This window comes from Falco rusticolus, chromosome 6 (assembly GCF_015220075.1).
Source record: "Falco rusticolus isolate bFalRus1 chromosome 6, bFalRus1.pri, whole genome shotgun sequence".
Taxonomy (NCBI): domain Eukaryota; kingdom Metazoa; phylum Chordata; class Aves; order Falconiformes; family Falconidae; genus Falco; species Falco rusticolus.
Window position 1 is genome coordinate 33,990,255 of NC_051192.1, and position 27,242 is coordinate 34,017,496.

Genomic DNA, 27,242 nt, shown 5'->3' on the forward strand with positions numbered 1-27,242 from the left:
AATTTGTTAACGATTTACGGGAAATATCACGGTTATGCATGAATACTTAATGAATATGTATGAATACGTTTTATATATGGTGTCTAATTTTGAGACCTGGTGTGCGTTGATCGTGAGAGGACTCGCTCACGCACCCGGCCGTTAATAAAGAAGTGTCTGCTTATCTACATCACATTGGTGTCAATAAGTTTTTCATTCTGAGATGTCGGTAACAAACCCTTCCTTTTAGTGCTGTTTTACATGACTGTAGGATAGTGACACCCCTGACTACCTGAAGGTTTCTCACCTGCAAAGCTCTGCGTCTGTTCTGAGTTCATTCCAGTGAGGGTACTGATGCCTCTTCCTCAGTGGCTTGCCAGTTCCTTCCTCAGCATGTCCCATCAGAACTAAGGAACTTTATGTTTTGATAGTTTGGGGACTTAAACATTGGCTGCCATTTCTTCTTATAACCACCTCAACTAATATGATGTTTGTTAGATTTTCTGCAGTTACCTTGAAGCAAACTCTGCAACCCAGCTGACAGCTAGTGTTGTCTCTTCAAACTGGGCAACAACTATTGAGACCTGAATTTACGATCTGTCACTATCTAAAGTCTTTTCCAGGACTTGCTGGTCTGTAAGAGCACAGCTGTACTGAGTAATCAGTAGAGCACTTACTAAGAGAGTGGTGAACAGAATAGTGATGCTGACATCACTAATTGTCTTCCTTAATCTTCCACTTACTTAAAATGCTGACATCCCTTAAGGAATGCTATGACTCAAAACCTGACACCAACACCACTCAAGTCCAGATGACTTCACATGAATTCTCCCCTTGCCCTGCTCAAGGCAGCAAACTAACAGGACTGGATTCCAAGCTGGAAACACCAGTGCCAAACTTTCTTGAAGGAAAGTTGTTGTCCTTAAAGTCTTACAAAAACTTCAACTTATTTGCCCATACAGGTAAGTGGGGAAATGGTGTCAGAGCTATAAAATGAATTATAATATTTTGCAGGAATATTTTTTTATTATGTTAATCTAAAGAGTTATTTTGACTCTTTAAAGATTATCTGAGATGCTGAAGTCCTTTTGTTACCATAATAAGGCAAAAGGCTCAAACTTCAAAAAGTGAAAGAATTCAGCAGAGTCTGTCGTGCATTACTTAACATTTGGTATATAGCACAAACCTTTTTTTTATCAGATGGCTCAAAAATGACATAAGGCAAGCATTATATCATTAATTTATCGTAATTCTTTATTATAAGTCTTTTGAGAAAGTATCTTTTTGCACCCAGACTAGTAATTCATATTTGTATGCCTGCCCAGACTGGTGTTAAAGGAGTCTGCCTTTCTAGATGGCAGAGCAGGAGGACAGTTTTTCATGCACGATGAAGTTTCGCACAAACATGAAACCAGTCAATGTATTACATATAATCTGCCATGAGGATGTAAACGTATAGTACCTCTGTGAAAAATTAAGATGTTTGTTCACGTCTCTTTACCTTAGGGACCTAAAGTGAAATCACTCATGAAACACAAATGGCTGGTACTTCTCACTAGGAGAATTCAAACACTCCTCCTTGATTATAGAAAGGCAGAGAGAGTTTAGACTTCCAAATTGGACACTTCTTTCAGTGGTGGTAAAAATAACCCCCACCTTTACTCACTCCTTTGTGTCCCCAATTTCTGCCCTAGTGTGATTATGACCTTTGTGCCTCTTGTTTCATAGAATCACAGGTTTCTTCTATATGCCTTGTGCCCTAACTAGTGCCTTTCAGAATCTTTGCTTTTGAGGCGAGCCTTACTGCCCATTACCTCAATTAGAGCCATATATATATATATATATATATATATATATAAACACAATTCTTGGCTTTTATCCTCAGGATTATTTTATAGAATGTCTTCGATCAAGAAAAAACAAGTACCTTTGGAAACATTTCAGAAATCATTATATAAAAGTAGGTAAAAATAATACTGATTTTATTTAGAAGTATTTTTCTGTGTCTAAAGCTAAACTTGAAATTTCAACTCCCTCTACAGTCAGCCAAGAGCAATACATCTTGGTGTATTTTAAATGAGTTACATTCTGGACACGCCTGATTCTCTGCTTTAGCTATCAAAGGAATCTACACAGCTAGGTTAATGTTGAAATGTCCACGGTTAGGTTAGATAAATGCCATCTGTAGGAAGTTAATGAAAGAACAACTTGATTATTTGAAACCTCTGTGAGGCGGCATGATTAGGAAAAGTGTTTTCAGATCTGTGCTAATCTCTGTTGAACACTGTTTTTTAAAAGCCTTTGGGTTTGTTTCTCAACAGAGTGGAGCCAAAAATAAAAAGTAACTATTGAAAAATTGTTATTTACTAGAAAGTATCCTTAATAAATAGAGAAGATGGAAACAGTTTGAACTGAGCTGATACATTTATCTTAAATTTACTGTCAAATATTTGCAGCCAATTTGGACTAGCTTTGATCCAGGGTTTAAAGTTCTTTAAGCACAACCAAAACTCACTCACTTCAAAGAAAACAGGCACTTGTGATTTTTCCCATGCGAAAGGGAGACCACAGAGATAATGAATGATGTGTTTGTTTGCCAAGTGCTCTTTTGTAACCATTGCTTATCTGAGAAAAAGCAGCTGAAGGTTATAAAGTCCTAGAATTAGGTGAGGTGAAGGTAGCTGGACAGTTTTATTTTTGCTGGAGTATAACTTTGACACTGATTTTATCAGTGAAGGGGTGGCCTTTGTATTCCCTTCGGAGTCTACAAGATCATGGAGGTTTAGTGGGAGACTTTAGATCTTTATAATGACCATTTCCACACAAGACAAACAAACACTAAAAATACAGCTAGCCAGCCAGGTGCTGCACAGCCTGCAGCCAGCCCGATTTGGCTGCTTCCAGCACTCTTACGACCTGAAGCTTGCAGGCAGCTGTCCAAAGGCCAAAAAGCAAAGGTGCGGTATGGTCACTGCTGCCCCTTGGTCAGAACCTGGAGCCTTCCTCAGGGTACCTCAGTCCTGACCTAACCCTGCCTGTGCCTGTTGTGGTGTGAGCTCTGTGGCATTGCTGTCCCTTCTTTATCCAAAGGAAGTAAGCAGGGAAAGGGAAGATGACAGCTAGTAAGAAACACAGGGACAAAAAGGTTGATAACACAACTGTATAATCCCTACTGCAGCACCTCAGCCTTTTGGGAGAGTGGGTATGTGCCACAGGCAGCATAGACTTGGACGTTTTCTGGTCAGATTGATCCCTCTTAGACATCTGCTGCTGCTCCCCACATCCAACTGGGAGGACAAAGCATTACTCACAGTTTGCTAATCTGGCAGCTCCACCTCAGGGTCACTGAAAAGAGGGAAGGGAAACAAAGACCTGTGCATTTGAGTCACCCTTTTTTGCCCAGCCCTCACCTTTCATGATAAAAGCCCTGCAGCCACAAACAGCTGGCTCACAAACCTCCGCAATGCAGCCCTACTTCAGCATACATGCTCTTCTTATAGTGACTGTTACCCTGAGTCCAGTGACTGCTGCAGGACAGAGTAAAAATGATGCCACCAGAGAAGATGTCTATCCCCCTCTGTGGGACCTTGCCCCTGAAAGCCTGCTGAATTTCCTAGTAAAGGACAACAAAATTGTCATCAATGCTTGGAACTATCAAGAACGACTGGGGCTGTATAAGAATTTGCTAAACTCTTCAACCAAATATTTTACTGCCTTTGGATCCCAAAATTTTGGCAATATTCTCTGGGGATTACCGTTGCAGCATGGGTGGCAATTTCGTACAGGTATGAGTTATGTCCTTATGCTGCTGAAACAACAAAGTGTTTACCAGACCCACTTTGGGTCATCCTTTCCAAGGGTTCTGCCTTGCAAGCCCAGGATAGTCTCAGACAGTGTAAATTTTGGGATACTGAGATAAGACGCCTATTTGAAAAAGGAATTCTGAATGAAGGGAACACCCTTGCCTTGTTGAGCAATAGCAATTAAACTTCCTGACAGGAAAAGGTATTGCTCCACATAGGACTGGTCAGAATCCAGAAGATCTGTGGTTTAGAATGGCAATATTTTGCTTAACTAAAAATCTTTGAAAAGATATTCCCAGTTGCTCCACTTTATAGTAGGTATATTTCAGGGCCTGCACTCTGCAGTGCTGTTTTTAAATTGTTGACTGATTAAATTGTTAATGTTATGATCTTCTATTGGTGATTTGATTGTTGGAAGTCCACCTCTCCCTCTGACAATTTGTTTCCATTTGCCCTTTTTGATCAGTTTAGGAGGAGCCTCATTATTTTCAAAATATGTTTTTTACAAAAAAATAAATTTTGTTCTGTTTGTTGGGGGGTTGTTTTGTTTGGATTTTGTGGGGGTTTTTTGTGTTTTTTTTTTTTTCTTTTTAATGATGTTTGAATTCTAATGTCTCATCCCCCAAAAGCCAGTTGTTATCTGGGGCAGTCATGCATGTTTGCTTGTTGGCCGTGCCAGGCAAGCAGAAACAGAAACACATGTGAAAAGTCCCTTGAGGCTAAGGCTGCAATATTTTATCAGGGACTTTATCAGAGAACATTTCTCCCACACGCTACTTCACATGCAGGAGCCAGTGAAGCTTTCCATTCAAAGCTAGAGTTGACTTGCCTTGTTCTAGCAACCATGAGAGGTGGGAAGAAGGGAATAAGAATCAATGATGTTTTCAGGAACTTGCGCCTGGTGGTAATGAAGCATGAGCAAATGCATCTGTCCACCTGTTGTTTTCTTTATTGGTTGTAATCTGTAGTTTCATGAGGTGGTGGTTTGGCTGAAGCTGTACATTTGGAAGAAGACAGAGGTGCCACAGCTGGTGGTGAAGGAAGTCTGCCAGCATTTAGTCACACCTAATGGAAAATTAACTGCTAAGTCAAAAGGAGGAAAAGGAGGTAGAGTAAGCAAAATCCAAGCAGGCAACTAGCTGGCAAACATATAGCAGCAAGAAGAATTTGGTGGAGTTTAGGCAAGCTTTTTCCTCTTTCCCTCCTTTATGTACAGGAAAAGAAAGGAGATGAAGAGGATGGCTGGTGCAGCAGGAGAGTTGACCCAATGTGTGGCAGAGGCAAAGATGACTGGATGCAGAACTACACTTGAGTGGTGACCTGCTGGAAAGGGTCTAGTTATGTAGCATAGACTCATCCACAAAGCGAAGATATGCCTGGTGGCAGTGACGGTTCCCAAATAGAGATGAGGGATACGGTAGGTGACAGGAAGATCTGCACCTGTTTGCACAGACAGGTAAAAACTTACTGTGACCTGCCAAAGAGTCATAGGGCTGGTCCTTAGACAAGGAGATATATTTTTGAAATTACGTGATCAGAAGGTTAAAAAATTAGTAGAAGGAAAAATATCACATGGTTGGAAAGAGTTTTACAGTAAAAAATATGAGAAGTTGAAAGATAAATGGGCAAGGGGGAAAGGAAGACGTAATTTTGGTGCATACAGTAATGAGGTTAGCAACTAGCTAAACCTAATACAAATAGGCAGCTGGACTAGATTAGTGAGGAATGAACAAAGCACTTGTATATTGACATAATAAACTTTGGCAAACAAAAGCAGGATTTGAATTCATGGTGCAAGACAAAAGGTCCTTCAAAATACTACAAAAGCTGTTGAATTAACAATTCTGTCTGGTTATGTCTGTCAGTTATGGTGCTGAGAAAATATTTTTAGGGATATGGCCCTATGTAAACCATAAAGAGCAAGTGAAGCTGCTATTTAATAAGAGTGGTGCAAAGATTTTTGATAATCCACTCATGGAAATAAAATTAAATCAGTAATTTTCCTAAATTTACAATAGAGAATAATGTTGAGACACCTATGGCTGACAGAAATGAGACTGTGGAAGTAGAAATTGTCACTTAGGAGTGTGAGAGTACAGACTGAGGAGACTGGATAGTCTGTATCCCCACTTGGAAGAATTGACATACAGAAGTGCAAATCCAGGAGCAAGAACTTTAAGAAAGACTCAGGTCATATTGTATGTCTGAAGAGTGGGAAAGGTTGTACCTATATTTAAGAAAAAGGAAAAAAGGGATAAGGACATAAAAACATTTTTTCTCTTGCGTCAGCAGTAGATGATACATTAGAACAACTATAGAGGAAAGAATATTTAAAGAAATGGAGCTAAATGGAGAAAAAGGGATAAAGCATAGCTTATGTGAATCAAAGGTAGGTTGTGTCAGACTAACTTGATATCTTCTTTTATGATATAAGTGGTTTTTTATCAAAGTCCAGAAATGCATTTCCTCCCTTTGTAAAATCAAAGCACAACAGCTGCGTTTAGCTTTCTCATTACAACCTTGCCACAAAAAAAAAAGCACAGAAATCTTGCTGATGACGTTGCACATAGTTGCTAAGAACATACAGCTGGGAGGGACTGTCAGTATAAAGAAAGACACAAATAGCTTTGGTGTACCTGAAGGCTGAAGTTAACGATTGTGTAAGCACAGGGAATAGGAGGGAGGAGAGAGCAAAACTGGAGTGTAGACCTGAAACTGGAGTTAGTGCTCTCAGCTCCAAGTAATTCATACATGTCTTATAATTATCACTAATACTGCCTGGGACTCCTCATTTTCCCAAAACACGTATGCTAACAGTTTTTGGTAAATCTCGCATACAATTCTTCTGCAACATTTCGTCTTTTTCTTCTTTTCCTTTATCCTTCCCATTCATCTCCTTTGTACACCAGTGAACTACTGCTGCCTATTTCTGACTCCTTTTGTGGAAGCAGGATCTTGGAAAAAAAAATTGTCTTTCTGTAAATACTAAAAAATACCATTTTTCATTTAAAAACCCCATCCTGTTGAACTGCATTCCTCACCACTGCAAGTTCATGTTCTCAGCATTCTGCCACTGAAAGATACAGCCTTGAGCAGCTGGCATACCCCAAAGAACAAGCTCTGTCCAGTCAGCTAGAGAAGATAATTAGGATAATCTGTATGCACATGCTTCATGATCATCTCTTCTTGTCAAGTAAAAAGTATCAGAAAATTTGGTTTGGCTTTTAAAGACTGTAATGAGGTTTAGATGTCAGAAACGACACAGTCGTTATTCAGCTGACTCATCAGAGAGTGTGTTCTGCAGTGCCGAGCTTGGAAACTTCTGGAGTAACTCAGGTCATTGGACCTGACCATGGTAATTTCATGTCATACACTTAGAGCAGACTTTCTGACTCACTACATGATTACTTACCACATAATGTACATGTACATTATGCTTTCAGGAATTAGGCTGTTTCTCCAGGTCACGTGCTTAAAGTAAAATATGCCTTACATGCTGTCATGAATAATTGTGAAATGTCTTGCATGTTTGCTAAAGCACACATGCTTGAGAACCCTGCTAATGAGATACAACAACGTTTACATGCTTAGCTTCACAGTAAGGCATGTCTGTATGCGTCATTGAACAGGAAGGGATTCTGTACCACACAACCCAGCTAGGTGAGACACAATTACTAGCACATTTAATTTGTGCTATTCTGCTCATTACGCAGCTCTCCTACACCAGCAGCCTTGCATCTATTGAGAATGTTGCATCAGCTGTGCATGTGTTCATGTCCGTATGTGCATGTATATTTATATCTCCATAAAAATATCACTGCAATGTCCTACTTTCAGACAGTTCCATAAATTCTTAGAATACATTTACAGTGAGGAATAAATTGAACTGTAAAACACAATCAAATTACTATGCACTGCATGAAGTATTGACTGAGAAATTCAACTGCTCTAGGAACAGTAGTTCATGAAGCAAAGCAACAGTAATTGTTCTGCTTCTCTGAGCAAAATTCTGCATGCTTTACTCCTATACATTTTTTTTACCACATTGGGATTTCTTGTGTGAAAAAGACTGAGAAGTATTTGGTGTATTATTTCATTTGATTCAGGCAGATTAGCAGATCCTTCCAGCGTGACTTCCTGTGGCTATGAAGATGGAGACCTCTTGTGCATATCTGTAAGAAGCTGGTGGTCCTGTAAGTATGTGCTATTACAATGTTCTTCTCCAAGATATGATTAGTGTCCTAGAAGGCAATTTAGAATCTTTCTTCCCCTTAGACTTCAGTATTACAAAGTAATTTCAGTGCTACATAATTCTCCATCAAAAACTTGCAGCAAGACACTTAAGTGTGAGTAAATGAAAGTTAATTGACTTCAATAACTTATTTGAGGAAGGATTGAAATGCAAATTTGCAGCCTTAAAAATGTTTACACTGCAAAAATACATGTAATAATGTGTGGGAAACACCATGATGAGTGTTTATATGGGTAGACATTAGTAGAAATTAGTTTTGAATTACTCCAGAGCAGATTTATTTGGTTTAGATGCTGGTACTTCAAACTAAAACTTAAGTGTGAGAATATCAAGCAGGAATCTTTGTGGTTCTTGCATCACACTTGGTAATACAAATCTGACAGGATCTTTCTGCCTTCAGTTGCACCTCCACAACTTCACTGTGGTCGGTAGGCTACACAGAATGAAATAAAGGGAGGCTGTGCCCATGATGTCCAAATAAATTCACTACCTTCATTACACTGACATTTACCCATCAGGCCTTCAATATTCAGCTAGAACTTAGTTAATCCTTTGGCCTGGTGTACATGAGCTATGAGGCAATTTCTGTTCACTTCAGTACTGGCACTGGAGTTCTGGTAGGTTAAAATGTTGTTTAATTTTTTTTTCATTATTCTAGTAAGTAACAACAAACCGAAGACAATGGCAGAAAGAGAGAGAAGTGTAAAGATTTGAGTTTCCAGTGTCAATGCCCCTGACATTTTCAGTGTTTTCCTCAATATCTCTAAAAATACACTTCCAGAAAACTCAGTCTTCCCCAAAATGGAAACATCCAAAATTCCTGTTAATTTTGCCAATTCAGGCCACTCATATGCTACTCTGTTGAACTGGATCCCTCCAGTTAATACATGATTTCTCTTAGCCTGAGAGACACTAGAATTTCATTTGTGAAAATGCGTATCACAGGTGTAACAGGAGAAAGGGTCTATCCATTACACCAAAGCAAATATACATTGCAGGAAGCAGTGCCATCTCAATCACAGTGGTATCAGATTTGGAACCACTTTTGCACTAGGCAGTGCAGAGAAAAGGCAAAGTGACAAAGCCTGCTGAAGGACCAGCTGTGAACTAACTCAGCCATAGGTGCTGTTGGCATCACTCCTGGTAGATGTGGCAGAGCACCTTATCCTCCTGTGGGACGTGAGGGTAGGTCCACTGCCAGGATGATGGGAGAAATAACAGTGTGTAAGACAGGATACTATAACCAGGTTTTTAAACAGAAAGGAAAAAAACATTTACATCCACTTCTAGCTAAGAGCTTTGCAGAAGAGGAAAGGAAGGAATCTGGAATGCTACATGCAACTCAAGGGTATCCATTTATTGTCGCACAGAGCAATCCAATGAATAACACTTGTAACATTAATAGAAAAAGGACTGATACTACAATGCTCTTTGTCTCAACTGCAAGAACATGTGTAGCCTATTTCCCTCTGGTATTTTTACAGCTACTGTTGATATGGAAACAGGCTCCTCAAACAACAATGCATACCTAGATTTCCACAGAGTTCATCTTACAAGGCAAATTTTTTCTGAGCCCATGAAAAAACATAAAAAAGTGTTAAATTTTCTCATTTGATTAATCAAAAATATTTGATTAATTTGCCTACACAAATTGAACAACCTATCCTAACCAGTCCAAATAGAATCTTCCAAACGATGTTTTTGTTTCCGTTTTTCAAAAGCTGAATGAACACATTATTACAAAAAACAACACACCCTTTTTCTCTGATTTGCATCAAAGTCAGTATTTTTAGAGACTCAATTTCAGACTTTTTTCTGAAACTGGAACTCTGACTATTTTAGAAGGTTTATTTTTAAAGAAATGGAACTGATAGATAGGATGGGGGGAAGAAAGACAAGACCAACCTATAGATTACAATCCCTACTTACATCTAAAGGCAATAAAATGATGGATTTTTTTAGTTTAAATATTCTTTCCCTTCCTAGGGAAGGGAAAGCCTCATGTCCTTCTTCTTATAGCATATTTTCCCTCCATCACTTCTGTCCCTCGCTCCATCAGCTTCCCTGCTGTCCTGTAACAAGTCCCCCTTTCCACCAGACCTGCTCCGTTCCTTCCCTGTGACATAAGCACTTTGTTGTAGAGGCCCTCTGAATGAAGCTTCTGGCTGTGAGTCAGCAATTAAATGTATACATCTTCAAGCAAACAAAAGCGTAAGCATAGATTAAATTTAAAATGTAAATGTAAAGTAAAATGAAAGCTCACTGTGATACTCCAACTTCAGTTTCCAGTCTCTGGGTGGCTAGCACTAGGTGCTCTGTGCGAAGGTGTCCCAAGCAGTGATGAGTAACAAGGGTCATTGCATAGCCCTGTGCAAGCAGGGGACCTTCCTGGAATGCAAACCACCACCCCTACTTTCTCGGTGTTTGCATTCCTGCTCCTCACTTACTTCTAAACACTGCACATTTGCTTGATACTTATTTTGTTGCCTCCAGAATATGTATAAACTCAGCCTTGATTTACCCTATTGCAGCAGCAATGTGCAAAAAGCCTTTCAGAGTGCACAAAAAAGTCGTTCTGTTCTGAGCATGTAAGGAGTTTTGGCTGGCCTTCAGGGCAGCCCTCTATGGCATGAGTAGTTTTGTGAGGCCAGGAATGAGCTTGACCAGTAACTCACATTTAATATGCCCCAAGGTGTATGAGACACTCTGTGCTTAAGACCTGCTGTCCTTTTTGCCTAGAATCATATTCAGTATAGTCCTCTCCTGCATTGTTTTTTGCCCTCTGAGTCACCCAAGCAGGTACAAATAAGTAATATATGCAAGCCCACTTAAAAGAATGTACGTACTTTCTGATGTGAAATCCAGGTTTCAACACTTCTCATGAAAACAGTGAAGAAGTAAGCCCCACCTTAGCAACGACTCCCAGCATGACACTTCTCATCACTTGAGACTTCTCCTTTGCACTTCTGACTGGCCACACGTTTCCTACTGAATTCCCAGCCAGGGCCACTTACAGGAGGTGGAACAACGGTTTCCCATGAGTAAGGACAGAGATACATGGTAGATGGTCAGGTTTTGTTGATTTTGGTCCTCACTGCTGGGACTGTATACAAAATACCTAGGCAGTCCGTGGCCCTGAGACCAAACGTGAGCAAATGACTTCTCAGCACGACAGGTCAGGAGTACCCACTCAAGAGGGAGAGCAGCTCATTTCCAAGACCTTCTTCACTTATAGTTATTAAACTTTATTTCTATGAAACAAGCAAAATTAAGAGGAGAATTTAAAACCCTCCTTTCAAATGAGGAATATCAAATAACCCTATGGGCACTCTCACTGGAGATGTGGTCTGCCACAGGTGAGAACTGAACCTGGGTTCCTACGTGCTGGGTCTGAGTGCTCCAACTTACGGACCAGACCAAAGGAAGCCATCATCCTAAAATAAATGTAAACAAACACACAGGGGTAACTTCCAAACACTTTTCAGTGAGAAAAAACTTTTTTCAAAGGAAAATTACTATTTTACAGTAAAACATCACTAGTATTTTAGTATAGCCTTTTCCTTTCTTATATGCCTAGGATACATAGAAGAGGGTTTTGTAGGAAACCAATACTCATGGAGTACCCCTTAGTCTTTCTGTACTTAGTTTGCAACTAATATTTGAGAGACTTCTGATGTCCTGTCCGTGACAACCTATAAAGATCTAACTTCTGTCAGTTGTTTGTCATTTCCTGCAAAGTATAGCACACTGCCAGCTCAGTATAGCACACTGCCAGCTCATACAAGGCTATTAACAGAAAATATATAAATTAATATTACAGATCATATCTCAGTCGATACAGAGATCATCATTAATGTGTTTCAGTACACGTCCCACTGCTGAATGCAGTTGTATCAGTGGCAATCAGTGCAAGGTTGTATTTGGCTTGGGAGGGTGTTCATTTTTCTCTGCGGGAATTTTTCATTTGCTTGTGGTTAACACCTCCTCCTTTTCAATTATTCTTTCAGGTATGAATTACTACCTGGCTGTCATCCCCTTTCTGGGGGCAGTGGAGGCTGGCCTGTTTGGGCAGCTGCCCTACGAGATAGAAATATTGCCACCAGAGGAGCGAAGAGCTGATTTCTGTTACAGTGTTGCTGACTGCCGGTCTCACATTCCCAAGCTCATGGATGACTGGAAGGCCTATTTTGAAGTACATAATTTTACTTTTTTTTTTCATATTTTGTAAGAAAAGATACCAGAATATTACCTTTTACAACTATTATTACTGTTATTTGTAAGATTCAGACGGCTTGGTTTCCTTTCAATAACAGCTTGGTATAAAAGTAACAAGCAGGAAAAAATGAAAAGCATAACATAAAGTGAGTCAGGGATTAGAAGGCCAGGATTTTTACAGGTTATGGCTTTTTATTTCCTTCCTTTAAGATAATTCTGTATTTTGGACTCTTTCCCAAGAGAGTGTTTTGTTAACAGTTATATTTGTATTCTTCCTATACTGCTTATGTTAGAAATGCAAAATAAGCATGTGAGATAGAACACTACCTTTGAGAAAGGCCTTGTGTTGGTTTTATAGGGTCCATTTATTCCTTTGAACATCTGAAAAACTGAGAATGTGGAAGCTTCATTCAGAAGGACACTTATATATGCAAGTAGATACTCTCTTTCCTCCTCATTCAGCCATTCCCTATCCCAAAGATGACAAGATTTGTAACTTCATAGATTCAATACTATTTTCATAGGTAGACTTCTATATTCAATGTTTTTGTTAGTATTTAAATAATTGATAATGATTAGAAAGTTTAAACCATAAGCAACTCTTGGCAACTGTGAGTGAAGGTAGAGGTTTCAGGTGCAAGACTGGATTTGTTTTCTCTAAGATTTTTCCTAAGCAGTATGTTTCAGAAGTCATTATAAAAGACCCACTCCTTAAATAGCCATAATGATAAACATTAAGGACCATTTTCTTATTTTTTGAAAACCCTCAGAAAACTGTGGCAAAAAACAGTATAAACATGTTTTCAAGGAATCTAGTGTTTCAGCATGGAAGCATCCACAGCACTGAGATACAAAAGTCCACTGAATTATTGTGACAGAATACCTAAACTATGTGGATAAAGCCCTTGCTCTGTTGAAGTCAAAGAACAGCAACTCCCGTTAACTTCAGTGGGGATATGTATTCACTTGATAAATAATCTGTGCTTATCATCTATTTGTCCCTATGTCAGACATTACAGTTACTTACAAAGCAGCACATTCTAACTACTCAAAAACATTTTCCTTTAGCTTGCAAACTTACTATTTTATGAGGTATGTACATAAGTCTAAAAAATTCATTGTGTCTAAACCTCCCCCCACTTCTCTACCTTGTTTCCTCCCTGTTGCTGCAGTACCTGTTATCTACAGAACACAAAGCCGTGAGCTCTGCAACCTTCTCCTCCTTCAGCCTGGATGGTGCCCTCCATCTCATGTGGAAGGCGCATGTTGCCTCCATTGCTTATGCACTGCCCAAGTTTCAGGACAGGTACGGCTACAAGAGAGGTGGCCAAGGGGGATCTTCCCACCTACATGCCTCTTTGGAAGGACTGTACCACAACAAAGCCTGCATGAGCTTTCTTACGTTAGGCCTCTACTCTTCAGGCTCTGCTCTTCCTTCCATGCTCTGGGAACACGGGATGACCAGTGAGAGGTGGCTGCCCAGGCTTCGTGGGCTTAAAATGAGATGCTGATTCCTCTCGGGGAGCCAGGAGCTCTGTTTAGTCTGGGCAGGGGCAGCGATGCCAGGAGAAATTAGGTGTGAAGTGCTGAAGGAGACTTTAAGTCACTGTGGCACTGAAACCACTCAGGATTTTATACTGAACAAAATACACTTGGGATAAAAGATCGACTAATGTGTTCTACAAAGGGTTTCAATTACCTATTACATCTTTATTCTGATCTCTTTCAGCTTAAAATATCTCTCTGATCCAGAAGCAAATTTCGGTGAAGACTGGGCTAATGCTGTAGATTTCATTGCAGCCACACACTTCTCTACAGATTTACTGACTACACACAGCTTCCAGGCCTTCCTGCCCCAGAGGATGCTCATTGAAGGGGATGCCCTCCCATCCATTAGTGACTTCAGTCCACAGCAAAATAGTGTCCTGCTTTCGCTGAGAGCTCTTCACAAAGCAAATCGATTAACAGGTACGAGCCTCACTTACAAATGTCTGTAGTCTGTAAATATTCAATATCTTGCTCTCTCTTCCTATAGTTTCTCCATACAAACACAGGGATTTTTGATATAAAATAGTATAAACACTTCCTAGAGACTAACAGTAAGAATACAACCATAAGTAAACACCACAGGAGAGAGCAAATGCAGCAATGGGATAACACTGATGATGCACAGTGAGGATTTCACACGAGGCAAATGCATCGTTTGCTGGAGCAGATGATCTTACTTTTTTTCCTGTAGTTTTCACAGGACACAGACACCAGTTTGTGTTTTGCCAGTTAAATCTGAAACCATAAAAGCTGTAAATTAAGTTATTAGATCAGTTGAGGTCTTTGCAAACAAATGGGCAAATAATCATGAAAACAGTTTGTGTGTGTCCTGGGGGTTGTGGGTTTTTTGTTTTTGTTTTGTTTTGTCTCAGCCTGTTGTTTAACAGAGAATAGCACCTGTCCCGGCAAAACTGTGTCCTTAAACAATACTGGCTTCATCGCGTTCACTAAAATAAGTTGTGCATCACCATCCAGCGGTGACACACAGAATGACACTCTTCTGAGGTTTCAGTTCAGTCGTCGGTACTGCTGGGGTCGATACTTTTGTCTGTCCTTTATGAAGGAAAGTTATTTTGAACCTTTAAATGAAAATACAATACAAAAATACACTGAAAAACTAGTATCCTGAGCTATGCAATTTGTTTGGGTGATCCTCTCCTGTCCATACGTTTCAGTGAAAATTCCCTCACTAACTGTATTTGTAGCTGGAAAAGACACGTAATGAAGCTATTCAGCCTTACAAAAGAGCATCACAGTGAGAACATACCTCATACCCTCCACACAGCATTATTTCTCGCAGTTTGAATAGGGGCCTTAACACCTCTGTCCCATGCCTGGCAGTCTATGCCACAGTCAGGGCTTCCTGACCTGCCTCCGGGGGGGAGGGGGACACAGCAAGGAAAACCCCAACCTGTGGGTTCCGCGGAGCAAGCAGAGCTCCAAAGCAGCAAAGCAGATGAGAGCAGCACTGGAGGGAGAAAGGAAAAGAGACATGATGCTGAACACGGTAGAGGGAAGCAAACAGAGGGATGAAGAAGTTTCATGCAGGTGCCGCCATAATAATGATGTCCGTAGCTGAAATACCTTGCTTTGCAGGTGGGAGGTTTCCCTTACTCTGAAGGGATGGGCTTTGCATTCAGCTGAGAGTCAAATGCCAGCTAACTTGACCTGGTGACTGATTTGCAGATCAGAAAAGGAGCTTTAAAGTAAATTTTACTTAAGTCTGGATCCACAGCTTCAGCGGGGACCTGAAACACTAGTTCCTATTGCTACAAAAACTCATGTAACGTGACATACCATTTTTGTAGAGTTGGATCCCTCAAACTTTTAAATATATCCTGTGACATGTGAAGTGCTCTTCTGGTACTACAAACTTCAACAGCAGATAGAGCATCTCAGTACCTCATAGGATGGGACCCTGTCCAAACCAGAGTGAGATTAATCTCTTGATTCAGAGTTTAATTACTCTCCTTTTTCATCTAGATGCTTCTGCCAGTCCTGCAGGGACCAGTACTGAGAGAGTGCTGTGCTACCTCTAAAGCTTCTCAACTTAAGGGCAGTCAGAAGCTTTACTTTTTATGCTCTGCCCCTCACTGACATCCACAGGCAGAACAGCAGATGCCTTGCTATTCAAGACCTTTCCCGCTGTTGTCATCTTTCCTGTGGTCCATCTTGCCTAGGCAAGAGGGCTGTTTGTTGCCTCCTCTTAACTCCTCATCTCCGCAGTACAATACTGTGCAAATTCAGTTCTTCATTGTTGCCAATTTTATATAAAAGTATACTGTGCAGGAGAATAAACTCCTCTTGCTTTTCCAGCAGGCCGTTTTTTACTTTCAGATTTCCTCTGTGGGCCCTTTATCTACCATAAAGGTCAGCACTGAGAGGAGTGGGGAGCCAGTAATAACTACCCTGTGAACGGGTGCTAATGCTGGACTGGTCAGGCATGCTTCCTAGAGACCCACTGCTTATTTCTTGGATGAAAGTATTAGGATCATTTGCTTCTTTAGCTTGAGGCCTTAGCTGGCAGAAAGTGCAAATTCTTGGTTGCTTTAGAGTGAAAAAAAAGATGTGTGTGATTATAACTACCAGGCTACTGCTTCATAAGACATGAAGCTATGTACAATTGCAGACCAAGACCTTAACACACATCTTCAATCATTTTGACTTGCAACACTGTTGACAAGGGAACAAGCCCGGTTGTCTGTCAATACAAAGCATCCTAAGCGAAATGAATGGCCTGCTTCTCCCTACACATTTGTAGATAGTTCTTACCCCATCGGCATGCTCCAGCTTTGTCTACATTTCACTGTCTACAGGAGAGCATTGGGTGTTTGTTGCCAGACATGCGCTTCGTCCCTGGTGTGCCGCGAGCTGTGTGTGCTCCATGTTAATTTGACAATGTCATGTTGTGTTTCTTTCCAAGGAGGACTGCTGTTGAAGCTCTGGCAAAAGGCTATGTCTACCGAAGCAGGAAGAAAAATGGGCCGCAAACTGATTGAAGAATTGGCTATGAGCCAGAAGTTTGACCTAGTGGGAATACATAATGATTTGAAAGGAGCCGATTTGACAGTGCCCAGCTTCTTGAGGAAAAGCAGTTCCAACATTGATTGATTTAATCTTTTAGCAGATATGTGTCTGGTAATCTGGCCTTGGTAATTCCTTACAGCAGGATTTCCTGAGTAGCCATGCGCGCATCTCTCTCACACTGAATCAATATTTTTATCCTTAATTTTTCTAATTAACTTATTTCTTTAAATCAATTCCTTATAAATAAAAGACCTCACAGAAAATCTTACTTTATTACTTTTTTTGACTTTCTATATAATGTATCGTTATTGGAGACAAAATTAAATAAAGGCAACTTATATTCTGTTTCAGACTGGTTTGCCCCTTGTATACAAGGATCACACCAGATACGTAATTACTCAGGTCCTTGATGGTCTAACAGATGAACATCAGAAACTTTTCTTTGAAGTTCTGATCCCAGACCAATGCCTTGACTGTTTCCTACCACAGCTGTTATTTTGCAGACCAGCGGCAATCAAATTTGAAGGTTTTGGGCTGTTCAGATCAAGTACTAGAGTATAGATGGATCCTCTCGGTATGCTGATTTGCAACAAGTGTGTGCCTCCTGTGGTACTGTGGAGCCAGCCTTGAGAAGTCCTGAAGCAAACGAGCTTGTTCTGTAGCAGCTCGGACATGACCAACAGAGATTTCTGGTATTTGATTAATTTCCCTTACCTCAAGAAAGCATTGATCTATCAATTTATGTGATTACATAGTCTGTATAGCCAGGGGCTGTTTTTCCATTCCCCATATCTATACCTTCTTCTTGCAGCGTGTCATATGTTACATTTGATTACTGAGGAAGAGACGCATTCATACTGTTCGCACTCCCAGCACCTGGCACACTCAGACCCAAGTGCTGATCCCAGTCTTCTGGGTGATAAGACATATTGGGAGTTTATTGTAATAACTTGGCATCAGAGGTTGTGGGGAAGAAGGACAGGAGTCCTGCAGGCAGACAGGGGTTGAAAATTCTTAGGAAATCTGCTGACTTTGATCATCCATCCTTATGAAAACTTCCCCTAGAGACCAGGCATGGCTGGAGCTCCCTTTCTGTGGTGAGCAGTGGATGGCCTCTGCCTCTGCATCCTATCACATTATATCCTGCAGTACAGCATAGTTAAAAATAACACAAGCCTTAGACTCATAAGTCAAAATAGAGGAAAGCACTCAGCCACCAGTTTAGGTCTGCCCCACATTTTCTGTTGCACCTAGCATCTCTGTTGGTAACTGTGCCCCACACACCTCGCTTGGAAGGAGAAAGGCAAGTGCCACTCGCTCTTCTGCTGGAGCACACGGTTCCGCCCTGTTGTGCTCACGTACATCTGTAGCCATTGTAGCAACAGCTCTTCTGAAACGCGTACAGCAGTCAAAGGTTTCCCACAGACGTCAGGGGTGAGATTTAGACTCTTCCTCCAGCGCCAGAATGGCTGATAGAAGCTCCCTCAGCCTTGTTAGCAGCTGCGCGATGGCACTTCCAGCAAGGCCCCTGGCAGGGCGCACCCCGGGTCGGGGGAGCGGCCCCCAGAGCAGCTCTCGGGGCGGCCGTGCCGGGGCGGCTGTGCCCAGGCAGCCGGGAAGGGGCTGCTGCCGCCGGTAGCGCTTTCCGTGTGCAGCGTTCCGCCGCTGCGCGCCCGCCGGGCACCAGCCCGCGGCGTCTCTGTGCTGCAAGTGCAGCTCCGCAGCTCCAGGCAGCCGAGGAACATCAGCTCCTCGGGAGCCCCCACGCCTCCTGACCCATTAACCAAGAAAACGAAGGAAAAGAAAGTGATGTGTGTTTTCCCGTGCCACTTTCCCAGTTTGACTGGTCCTTTCTCCCTGAACTTGCATAGTATTTGCATGGCAAATTAAGAAATAATTATCAACACCTTGAGCAGTTAAACACTATTCTGTCCTTAAACACTATTTAATAGTTAAACACTATTTTGTCCCAGGACAAAGGTTTTAATTACTCATTGTCATTTTATGGATAAACTCTTAATGTACCATCATTAGCTAATAATTTTCAAAGGAAATGCATTAATGAGGTCTAAGAAAATATGGGAGGTTTTACCTTAATTACCTGGTTCATAGATCAGAGTAATTAGATTCCAACAGACTTTAGGTATAATCTAGAAGTAATTACAACAGCTGCCAGCTGTTAAAATATTAAGTTAGTTGTGCTCCAGAAAAGTTTGAAATTTTTTTTGACCTTTTCTGTGGTTAACTTGGATTTAATCTAAGACACACTTTGAGAAAAAAAGAAGAGCCATTAACACAAATAGGGAAAACAAATTTATAAACTGTAAACTGCTGCATTTGAGGGGATATTTGTAAAACACATTTTCAAAAAGCAAGTATCTCCTTACCTGAATTTATGACAATATTAGGAAATACTTCAATAATTTGATAAAGAACCATCTTTCTTAACACAGCACTGATCATTTATGTATTGCCACTTTGTCCTAATCCAGCATGCCAGCCAGCCAGGTAAAGGCTTTAGAAACTGGCCAGCAATTGTGCTTTGGATGTTGAAGGACATATAAATGCTCAGGCAAAACACAGGATGGTAGGTTCTTACAAGTAGAGCAGAGCCAGGTATCTTGAAACAGAATAGATGCATCCTCGTAAGAAAACATGCAGGTATCAGAAACTAAGCAGAGAGAAAATTATCAACAGGAGGCTGAGCAGGTATGGCAGGATGTCTCTGGAGAAGGATCGGAAAGCACTGGAGGAGTCTGCTTATTAGTTAGAGCTAACAAAAGATATCTACCAAAGCAGGGGTTTGTCCAGCAAGGAGGACTCACAAAACAGAAGGGTATTTCCTATTCAGCATTAGTCTGGGGTTTGCAGTCCTGTTCTCATGCCTTTTACACGTGTAATCTCTTTGCTGAGGGCTGCTTAGCCTTAAGCAGGGCCAGGTCCTGTTTGACAGAGGTGCTGTTAGAAGAAAGCATAAATACAACTGGCTGCAGCTCTGGAAAGCCAAGAAATTAAACTTCTGTACATGTTTGCAAATTGCAAGGCTAAGGGAATTAAAACAAACAGCATTTGGGAGGGAAAGTTAGAAATGAAATGTAGTACACAATGAAGAAAGAACTTGGGAGAATAACAATCTCAGGAAGGAGCCTGTCCATCCTGAAAGCTTGGGCAATGGTACTGAACCCCATGCTCCTCCCACAGCTCTGCAGGGCTGATGGGGGAACCATGGCCTTCCCCTCTTCAGTCTACTCTACTCACACCCAAGTTCATCCACGATTATTTTAGGCACGTCAGCTCCTTATTTCTGAGATAATCACGTTTATGAGGAACGGTCAGAAGTGAGGTTCTTGTCCTTGTCTACATGTTTGCAACTGGCAGTGCAGCCACTGTAAAATGGACCTGTGCTTTACCAAACACTGTCCTACACTGTCATATTAATAGACATGTAAGGGCTGACTTCTTCAGCAATCTCTCTTTTTTTCCATAAGAGGAATGGCACCCTTCCCTTTCTCTAGGAAACATGCCTCTGTCTTCACAGAGCTGCAAGCAGGTATCAGCAGTCACTTCTTTAGCTTTCTTAGTTATCAATACATAGAACTTACAGGGCCTACAGGTATGGACGTCATAGAATTGTAGAACAGTAGAATCTTAGAATCATTTAGGTTGGAAAAGACCTTTAATATCATTAACTCCAAACATTAACCCAGCACTGCCAAGTCCACCACTAAACCATATCCCTAAGTACCACATCTACACATACTTTAAATACCTCCAGGAATGGTGACTTAACCACTTCCCTGGGCAGCCTCTTCCAATGTTTGAAAACTCTTCCAGTGAAGAAATTTTTCCTAATATCCAATCTAAACCTCCCCTGGTGCAACTTGAGGCTGTTTCCTCGCGTCCTATCACTTGTTATTTGGGAGAAGAGACCAACATCTGCCTTGCTCCAACCTCTTTTCAGGCAGCTGTAGAGAGCAGTAAGGTCTCCCCTGAGTCTCCTCCTCTCCAGGCTAAACAGCTCCAGTTCCCTCAGCTGCTTCTCATCAGACTTGTGCTCCAGACCCTTCCCCAGCTCTGTGGCCTTCTGTGGGCATGCTCCAGCACCTCAATGTCTGTCTTGCAGCGAGGGGCCCAAAACTGAACACAGTGTTTGAGGTGCAGCCTCACCAGTGCTGAGTACAGACAGACAATCCCTTCCCTAGTCCTGCTGGCCACACTGTGTCTGACACAAGCCAGGGTGCTTTTGGCCCCCTTGGCCACCTGGGCACACTGCTGGCTCATACTCAGCCAGCTGTTGACCAGCACCCCCAGGTCCTTTTCCACTCAGCAGCTTTCCAGCCAGTTCTTCCCCAAGCCTGTAGCGCTGCGTGGGGTTGTTGTGCCCCAAGTGCAGGGCCTGGCACTTCTCCTTGTTGAACCTCATACAACTGGCCTCGGGCCATCAGTCCAGCCTCTCCAGATCCCTCTGCAGAGCCTTCCTACCTTCAAGTAGATCAGCGCTCCTCTCCAGCTTGGTGTCTATAAGGGCTCTTTCTTAAACCTGTGCAGGCTTTTCCGGCTTGCTCCCAAGCCTTGGATGTGGAGATAAAGAAAAGGCTTTGTTCATTGTCTGGGTGCCAGGCTGCAGAGTGATTATACCTTAAAATGTAGTGAGGAAACAACTGGCACTAAATCTGGCTCTCTGAACTCACCTGCAAATCAATTCTGTGCACACCTGTCTGCAATGAGGGTGTGCCCAAAGCCTCCCACACCTTAAATCCTGATCTGGGAAGAAGAGATATTGTCAAATGAGCATGGAGAAAGTGAACAGTTCAGTGGGGTGTGAACTGGCTGGAAAGGTATTTCACTACACATAAGCACATTCTGGGGCAGAACCTGGGTGGATAAGTGATTGTATATAACCAGCAATTATGTATGCAATAAAGGATCTCACTTGAGGTCTGTGCCTTCTTATACCACAGGTGTCATCTGCAAACTTACTGAGGGTGCACTTGATCCCCTCATCCAGATCACTGACACAGATATTAAACAGGACTGGACTCAGTACTGAGCCCCAGGGAACACCACTTGTGATTGGCCACCAACTAGATCTAACTCCATCCCCAACCACTCTTTAGGCTCAGCCATCCAGCCAGTTTTTTACCTAGTGAGGACTACACCTGTCCAAGCCATGAGCAACCAGTTTCTCCAGAAGAATGCTGTGGGAAAGCAGTGTCAAAGGCTTTATTAAAGTCTAAGTAAAAAATATCCACAGCCTTTCCTTCATATCTACTAAGCAGGTCACCTTGCCATAGAAGGAGATCAGGTTAGTCAAACTCAAAATAGGGTTTGGAAGACAAGGAATGGAGGCAGTATCAGATAAAGATTTGTTACGAGGTGTTTATACCTACTTAAAATATGACTCATGTCACATGTTTATCTAGAAAACCCATGATAATTTTAAAATGTTTTTTAACTGATTCATGCCTAACCAAACTCTCCAGGACATAAAATGCAATGAAATAAAATCCTTTATGTCTTTCACTTCCTTCGCAAATCGTTTGTAGCTGTGCAAGAGTTGAATGAACTGCTTTTTGTGTACGTTTGCAGGGAAGGACTGCAAACTGGGAAAAAGCAGCAGTTTAGAAATGTGTGATGTTAGGCCCCAAAATACTAACAGAAGTGATCACTGAACCTAAGGAGAACAGGCACCTGGAATAAGGCAGAAAAAGGAGAAAAGTCTTTTTGCTGAGAATGTACCCCATGGGGCAACCCCCTGAGCCCCACTCACACCCTTCCTCTGCACCATGGGGACCAGGGAGGTGATGGAGGAGCAGTGTACTTGCAAGAAAGAAAGATTGTAACTTCTGAGGCTGCCCTAGGAAGAGCTACTGCTTTCTGAGGCTGGCCTGAGCCACCAGCTGCCAGCACTGCTGTGCCCAGAGCCTCAAGGACAGCGTCACTGAGAACTTGTGGATAAGGCACTTGTACGTACAGGCATTTCTTAAATCCTGGCAGATTCAAGCCCTCGAAACACCATGTAGCCACTTCCACATACTCCCAAATCTAAACATACAGGAGGGATTTAAAGTTACATGAGAACATAAAAATGGCTGGACTGAGCTATCCGTCCTGGTACCCCCTCCCTGGCGGTGGCTGGCAGCAGTGGACTGGGGCAAGAGCAGCAGCAGCAGCCAGGCAAAGGCAGGGTACCCCCTCCTCCCACCCAGCCTGCTGGCAGCTGGCAGCCTGCGCTTAGACCAGACCCACATGGTTCATCAGTCCCAGAGAAAGAGTCTATCTTTACTTCAGAGTAAAAGGCTATCCTAGAAAATACAGAAACCCAAGAAAAGAGACAGAGGAAGCTCATCAAAGAGGTGTATTACTGCAAAGCACAGGAAGACTCCCAGCACACAGGCACATTAAAAAAAAAAGAGAGGAGAGGAAAATTAAAGAAAACAGCAGCAACAACCTGCCACTAATACATGAAGTCGAAGCAAGAAAAATCTTTCTCTTTGGAGACTGTACTATCAGTTTTAATATGGTGTCAAGAAGTTGAAAGTTAACATGGTACAGGCGCATCAAAGTGAAAAAATGTTAGCAAAACACTTGGGCAGTCTTAGCAGAGGTAGGAGAAGTATCATACACGTTAAGTGAAAAGATAACAAGAATAAACAGTGGCTTCTTATTGGGAGGAGTGGGATAGATAAGCATTTGTTTGACACTTTGTATTTAAACAAAAGAGCTTTTGGCATTTAAAGAAGAATGCAGGGAGAAGATTCTTCTTATCTTCCCAGGCACAAAGGCTGGATATATAAAAAATGTGCATGTTGATCATTCAAACAGAAAATGCCATCTCACTAAGGGCTTATGCACACATGGAGTGCTGCGGAAGCAGCTGCTCCTGAGCAGGCCTTCAGTGAGAACTCTCTGGAAATACTTCTTAGCATTAAAAGAGATAAGCCTTTAAGCTAACAAGTCTGTGCAAAAGCTTTTGCTGTGCCAGTCTTTTGCAAAGCAAATATCTTATTATTGAAATACACTTGTATTCTCTTGGCATAGCAATTGCAGTCTGTGTTCAGCTGAAAATGGCTTTCCCCTCTGAAACATCGTCTTCCTGAGCATTAATGTCTGGGAACGATAACCAGATCCCTCAAGGATTGTGATGACATTATAGCTTTGTCAAACATGTATTAGCAAACAGTGCGAAATCACTGTGGTCATCTGTATGACATAAGGGAGTCACAATACTTACAAAGTCTTAAACATCAAACACAAACCTTTTACTAGGCTCTTACTTCATGCCTCCTCCCTCCCCTTCACTTTCCCCAGCAAGACTGGATGTCCTGTCCTCACAGAAGAGCACCATGGCCTCCCTTCCATGCCAAGAACTGAATGCAAATGCCACTGTCCTTCTGCATCATGTAAACTGAACAGCCAGGCTAGCTCTCATGTCTGTGATAGGATATGATGTTGGCTCATGTGCCTGAGGAAAAGATACCAGAGACATCTCTGCTACTAATATATTTACAGGGTTCATAAAATCTGCCACTTTTACTCAGATGCATAAAACTCATTGAATTCAATGAGGCTGAATGTACAAGACAGGATTGTTGCGCATGACAAGGGTGGCAGAACCCGATTCCTTATGTGACAGGATCTATGCAGAGAAGAGAAATTGCTTCTTTGGAAGCATTTTAAAGGGAAGAACATGAAAAAAAGGATGTTAAGTCTTGGTTTTGTTCACAAACTAAATCCAAGGTTTGTTTTTTTTATAGAATGTCTGAAAGAAGCTTGTTTTTTTTGGGAAAGTAACTGCATTCCACCCTGTTTACACCCATCCTAACACCTAGAGCAACTAACGAGTGCCTTGTTTTTTCTAGCTCTCTCCTTGTATGCCAGATGCTCCAAGTGCTCAGTCATCTTTATGCCCTTTATTGGACTCACTCCAGTGTGTCCATGTCCTTCTTGTACTGGGGAGTCCAGAACTGGGCACAGCAGTCCGAATGTGGCCTCCCCAGTGCTGAGCAGACTCCCTCCACCTTCTGGCAGCGCTCTCCCAACGCAGCCCAGGAGGCTGTAGGCTTTCCTCTCCTCCTTTCTAGCTGCAGAAGTCAGGCTTCTGGTACCTTTGTGAAAGAAAATTGTGGTAGTAACATATCATATCTTTCAGACATCCAGCAGAGGACAACATCACATTCAGTAGAAAAAGAAGTCAATAAAATACACAACAAATTCCTTTTATTCAAATACCAGATTGCATTTGCTACCATAATGAATGGGACAGTTTTGAGATGCCACAAAAAGAAATAAGGATTTTTGTGTAAAAGGCTTAAAACATATTTCAAATACCCACAAGTCATGTCAGCTAGTTACAAGTTTTGTACATGCCTGCAAGCCTCCGTATTAACTAGTGATATGCAAAATGCTGCATGCTACATATGCATGGAATCAAAGCACTCTGAGCTACATTCTTAATACTTAAATTGCAACTGATTTTAATGAGGATGAACATTTATCTTGAATAAATTAATGTGAGACAATATTGAGAACTTCTAAATTAATTAGTGAAAATTAATCATTCAGTAGAATTTTAATAGGGAAGTCTGAAGACACTGTACTGTATGTATGAAAAGACTTTTTCTTTAAAGTATATTAAGGCATTTTTGTGAGCATTTGCTTTTTAAGTCCTCAGTAGGACTGAAAATATGGTATGTCTAGGCTTTCTAGACATGTTCCCTTTCTCCATCCTGCTGTCTGGGATTTCTGGATATGCCACTCTGATCAAGCTGCTGTTGAGTCTGTAAACTCTTGGCACACAAACTGTCTGTTTACACATCAGTTCTCAGTTTTCCCTGAGAGTCAAACCACTGCCAGAGGGACATGCAGTTGCCCTAGATCCAACACTTTTAGACACACAGTGCTCACTATGCATGTGCTGCCCACTTCTTATTCTTATATGCCATAAATGACCAGTATCAGACCAGAACATGAGGACTAGGTCCAGTGCCACCCAAAGATGTTGAGCACACTTCACCTGTGCACCTTGTGTGATTGCATACAGCGATCCCAGACAGGAATATGGCAGCTCTAATATCAGCACCAATTGCATGCTCACTGCCAAGCCCACTGAGATGTTTTTCTGTGTGAGCAGAGGCTCTCCCTGCCGCTGCTCGGCACTCACAGACAAGGAGCAGGGCACAAAGGAGGTCCCTCCTTCAAGGCCAAGGAGGTCTTGTGTCCTTTCAGATACCATGTAAGCATTTAGCTCTCATTTTTCATTTTCAGAAGCATAAAGTAAAAGAAAATCCTTCAAAGCAAACACTTGTTTTCTTTAAAAAAGGAGAAGAGATTGTGCTGCCCTTCCCGTGCCCTCTCTCCAGTGGGGTAGAGTTGGCCATTCATGTGTGATGCGGAGAGGCACCTGAGGCTGCCTCTGCCCCCAGACGCTTGTGTGGGAATACGAGGTACCACAAGTTGCAGGTGAAGTTCTTCAACACTGCTTTCCCCAGACGTCTTAAAGAGGGCAGCATGTGCCTTTTTCCCAATGAGGAGGGCTAGCACAAACACTACTCTTTCAGCTCCAGCTTCTGTCCTTTCCTGGTTGCGTTTGCAGCAAATTGCCAAACATAATAGCAAAATATACAGCTCTAGCATGAGTCTACATAACTTAAGCTGTGCAAGGGGTTATGGAGATGGCAATGCTATCTAATTTAGGTGCTCCCAATTTTTCTAAGTAGCACTTCCCTATGGGAGGAGTGGCATTGCTTTCCAGGGTGAATGACTTGTGCAACAGTACTACTTGTGCAATAAAGCATTGATCGTTGCCTGAAAGAGTGGCATAATCTGGCTGTTTCCAGTTTTAAGCCTTAACCTGAAGCATATGAGACTGGTTAAAAAATGGACGTTCGCCTTAGACAACCCTTCATTCCCCTCCCTACCCTTCCCTTCTCCAAAAACAAAGGAAACTACCATGCAGCTGTTTCAGGAAGGGGTATTCCTTTTGCGTATGCCCTACAGCGGTTGAGAAAATCAACTGGAATTTCAGTGCAATATGAATGAAGGATTAGACTTGGCATCATTATCTAAACTCATGAATAAATATGTACAGAAGAACTTTGTCCCTCCAAAGGGTCACAAGACATTAGCTGGTTTGACTTCTTATTTAGGACAAGTAAGCAGTTTAGTTTCTCAGGGGATTATTATAGTTAAATTACAGCCTCATATGCTCTTCATGAGACAAGAAGGACATTTTCCTGAGCAGCTTTTTCTTCTTAATGTGTGAAGGACACAGTTTCCTATTTCATTCCAGTTAATTTCAGAATTCTTTTGCTTCAGATGTCTCTGAAAACAAACAAAACAAAATGATAGGGTGAAACAGGAAACCTTTACATTTGGATTTAAAAATTACACAGAGAGTGCAGCTGAAGGAGGTCTTG

General features: G+C 41.8%; 2 protein-coding genes across 2 annotated transcripts in view; one reads left to right on the forward strand and one right to left on the reverse strand.

The window, feature by feature from the left end:
* Window positions 1-3,442: 3,442 nt before the first annotated feature.
* Window positions 3,443-16,904, forward strand: C6H6orf58 (chromosome 6 C6orf58 homolog). Its single transcript, XM_037391779.1, is given in 7 exon segments — window positions 3,443-3,764; window positions 7,889-7,975; window positions 12,042-12,226; window positions 13,422-13,555; window positions 13,979-14,217; window positions 16,721-16,842; window positions 16,845-16,904. Coding segments are annotated over 7 exon segments (1,149 nt in total).
* Window positions 16,905-25,022: 8,118 nt separating this feature from the next.
* THEMIS (thymocyte selection associated) overlaps window positions 25,023-27,242 on the reverse strand; it is an 84,514-nt gene continuing 82,294 nt past the window's right edge. Inside the window, exon 7 of the mRNA XM_037392992.1 lies at window positions 25,023-27,147. The gene's annotated coding sequence lies outside the window, so the exon portion shown is untranslated. The remainder of the gene's footprint in view (window positions 27,148-27,242) is intronic.